The 3,895-nt window shown below is 39.1% G+C and overlaps 1 protein-coding gene across 1 annotated transcript; it reads left to right on the top strand.

Annotated features, from left to right (window-relative positions):
• The first annotated feature begins 1,043 nt into the window (after positions 1 to 1,043).
• On the top strand, positions 1,044 to 2,894 carry LOC119660855 (zinc finger BED domain-containing protein 4-like). The gene is made up of 3 exons (XM_038069751.1): positions 1,044 to 1,674; positions 1,741 to 2,664; positions 2,725 to 2,894. The coding sequence occupies exons 1-3, from the start codon at positions 1,044 to 1,046 to the stop codon at positions 2,892 to 2,894; spliced, it is 1,725 nt and encodes a 574-aa protein (XP_037925679.1).
• Positions 2,895 to 3,895: the final 1,001 nt, after the last annotated feature.

The raw sequence follows: 3,895 nt of genomic DNA, 5'->3' as shown, positions 1-3,895 counted from the left end.
CTGCGACATCAATATCGATGTTTTCGAATTATCGATGTTTTTGCTAATATATCGATGTTTTTTACATCGATTTTTTGATTCAGATGTTTATCACGTATCGATATTTTTGGTTCGATTTTTTAACTCGATATTCCTGGCAATATTCAATTATAATAAGTTGAGTTTGTGTGCGCTTGCGGCTTGCCCTCACATGTCCATGTACAACACGACGTCGTCCGTCCGTCAACGACAAAGTAAGAACAACGATCGGAGTTCGGCAGCCAACTACGGCACGCGTTTGCTGTTGCTTTTCTATGATACGGTTGCTACTTGAGTGACAGGGATAGTTATAGTGAGTTGAAGTTGTGCTTCTTTTTTGCCTTCATCGTGTTTCATGTGTATCGTGTCGTCTTCTCTTTATTATTAATTCGTCGTCGGATGTCGGGTTAAGTCTAAGTTCAAGTTTGTCTGTCGTAGGGAATTCATTTTAATTATATCGGTCGTGTTGTAGTTTCGATGCGGAAAATTTTGGGAAAAATCGACTGTTGTGTCGAGCAATTAAAATGTTTTCTTACTGGTGATTTTATTGAAACAATAGGAAGTCACTTGTAGAGTTGTAATTGTGAAATTCGGTAGAAAATCAGTGCTGAAATTGACACTTTTTCATTTTTCTTCGAGTTGATTGTGTTAGAGTTGAACTATCAAATCGCGTTTTAGACTCTGTTGTGCTGTAATTTCGCCCAAAAATTAACTATCCCGGTTCGAATTTTTCGGCCGAAATAAAATCAAATTAGCCCTGCATATTGACTTTTCGACAAACGGCGCCAGTTGCAAAATCTCACGGTAAGTGGAAAATTTCGTAAAGCCTTGTATGAGAAACCAGTAAGGACGTTATTTATACCCAGTTTTTACCCAATTTGTTCAATTTCCAATTATATTCTATTGTTCGGATAGCTTCTTTGAAAGTAACTTTAAATTAATGTGGAATATTCTGTACTCTTGGTGATGATTTTGATTCTTAATTTTCTTGCAGGCATTCCTATAGATTCATTCTTAGCTTCATTATGGCTCTTGCGCCTAAAAGCGAAGTGTGGAAGTTTTATGTAAGAATAAACGACAAAATAGCAAAATGCAATGTTTGCGGAAATAATATAAAAACAAGCGGAAATACCACAAATTTAAAATGCCATATAAAAACAAAACACAAAAACATTTTCGAAGAACACTTTAATCGCTCAAATCAAAATAACACACGAGTAGCTTCAAGTTTAGAAACACCAAGTGAAGCAGCAATTGAAATCGGAAATAAATCCACGAGTTCGACTTCCACATCCCTAACCGCATCTTCCTCAAGAGCAAGCACGTTAAGCCCAAGTCCTTCGATTGCCAGTACCAGCTCGGGGTCCACGTGTATTTCTGTTAGTAATTATAAGCAGTATGGTTCCCTAAACCAAAGCTTCGCCAACATCAGTTCGTTTCGAGAAGGAGGAAATAAAAACTCCAAAATAACTGATGGGATTCTGTTTATGATTTGTCGCGATAGCGAACCAATATCGGTCGTCGAAAATGAGGGCTTCCAATATCTTATGAAATTAGTTGCTCCCTTATATAAAATTCCATCGAGAAGGACTTTCGACGAATTACTCGATAAGAAATACGAATTTGTTTCCAATATGTTAAAAGAAAAATTGCCAGGTATACAATACATTTGCTTGACAACCGATGTGTAGACAGAAACACATCAAACAAGAAGTTTTCTAGGAGTAACAGCCTATTATGTTCCAAATGATACTGACGACCTAAAACTTCAGGGTGTCACACTAGGGGTTTATGAATTAGAAGAAAGGCACACAGGAGAAAATTTAGCACAAAAACTGAAGGAAATATGCACCAAGTGGAACATCAAAGATGATGTCGTTATTGCTGTCGTTACTGATGGAGGGAGTAATATGATTAAGGCTGTAGAATTGGCTTTCGACAAGAAAAGACACACCTATTGCTTTGCCCACCTACTAAATCTTCTGGCTCAAAAGTCCATTGAATCTCTCCCTCAGCTAAATAGTTTACTGGAACAAGTGAAGACTATAGTCAGCTGGTTTAGAAGCAGTGTAATTGGAAGCGATGAGCTTAGAAAGAGGACTGTCAATTCTACTGAAAAGACTTTAATTCAATTGGTTTCCACAAGATGGAATTCCACGTATTATATGATGGAACGATTTTTGGCGCTTCGGGAAATCGTAAGCAGTATTATAAACTTTAATACAACAGCTCCACCAATGATAACAGCGAAGGATGTAGAATTCCTTCAGGATTTTGTATTACTTTTTAAGCCAATCGAAGTTGCTACTAAAGAAGCATGTGGTGAGAAATTCGTTACGTCGAGTATGATCATTCCGATCGTACGCCTTTTAAGAAAAAAAATATCTGAAGCTTCAATCACAACGGACCTAGCAAAATCCCTGAAGAATAACATCTTTGCGGAATGGAATAAACGATTTCTTAACATTGAACACAACCAGCTTTTTGCAACAGCAACAATATTAGATCCTCGCTTCAAAAATTTGCATTTCGACGATAAAGCGGCATTAGGCAGTGTTATACGGAAACTATCAAATGAATTGAGAAAAGACTTAATCGAGTCAGAATCCGATAGCGATGCACCTTTTCATTCTTCTGGGTCCAAAGGTAAATTCCTTTTTATATTGACATCAGACCAGTAGTTTCTGAAATTAAATATTATCCCAGAAAATGAATACAGAATATGGGACGATCATCATAAAATGGTTCAGGAAGCTTGGAAATCTCGAAAAAAATCCAGAATAGTCGAGGAACTAGATACACCGAATTCGATACCACCCGAATTTTCAGTTTATTTGAAACAGCCTGTAGTACGACTTAAGGTGGTAGTCTGGTAACTTGAGTTCAAAAAATCGAAAATTTTTTTTTTGCTTAATTTGAAAGTGCAATGTCTTGAGAATATACTGTGAAATTTTCAGACAGAAATTCGAAATATTTCGGGAGTTATAACGAGTTTCCTAGAGCGCCTCGGAGTCCAACCTTTCAAGTTGACCCACAGCTGCAACCGCTTGGACCCTTCTTTTGTTTGCGCGCATTTTTATACCTGGGTTGACTCTGTTATTCTATTATATATATATTTAAAAAGCCCACGGACCCTCTTCCCGCCCAACCGGACCGAGGGGCGACCAACCTAAGGATGGGCTGAAGGCAACATCCAAAGGCCCGCATCACAGCGATGATGCGTTTTAACGCAAAGTGTGTGCGACCATGCGAAAATGTATTGCTACATCTCGATTGTCGCAAACACTTCAGCCAATGACGCGGAGGTCCTACACTACAGAGACATGGATCTTATATTGAAGACAGTGCGGATCAAGACTGAAACCCATTAGGTCAGATTGTTACCGGACAGGACTCTTCGGACCATAGCACAGGTTGCAAGGATAACTGCTTTTTGCATCTCCATGTATAGTCCAGCCCTAAGATCGAGCGTTTTCAGCGCTTTATGTAAGTTCTGCGGGACTAATCCCGTCGCTGAAATTATTACTGGGACTACTTGGATCTTTTGTAGTCTCCAAGTCTGCTTCATATCATCTGCCAAGGGGCCGTAGTTCCGGATTTTTTCGTGCTGTTTTTCAACAGTGTTCCGGTCCAACGGTACGGCTACATCGATTATAAAGCACGCTCGTTCTTCCTTCAGAAGCAGAACTAGATCGGGTCTGTTATGATTAACACTGTGGTCGGTGGCAATAGTGTGGTCCCACAGTAGTTTGACCCGATCATTTTCCAAGATTCTCTGCGGAGTATACTTATAGTAAGGATGGTAGGTTGCCACTAAGTTATACTTCAACGCAAGGTTTTGATGGAGAATCTTGCAGACGGAGTTATGACGATTGGT

This window comes from Hermetia illucens, chromosome 7 (assembly GCF_905115235.1).
Source record: "Hermetia illucens chromosome 7, iHerIll2.2.curated.20191125, whole genome shotgun sequence".
In the NCBI taxonomy this organism is placed as follows: domain Eukaryota; kingdom Metazoa; phylum Arthropoda; class Insecta; order Diptera; family Stratiomyidae; genus Hermetia; species Hermetia illucens.
The sequence above is the reverse complement of the archived record's forward strand: the minus strand, read 5'-3'. Positions and strand labels throughout refer to the sequence as shown.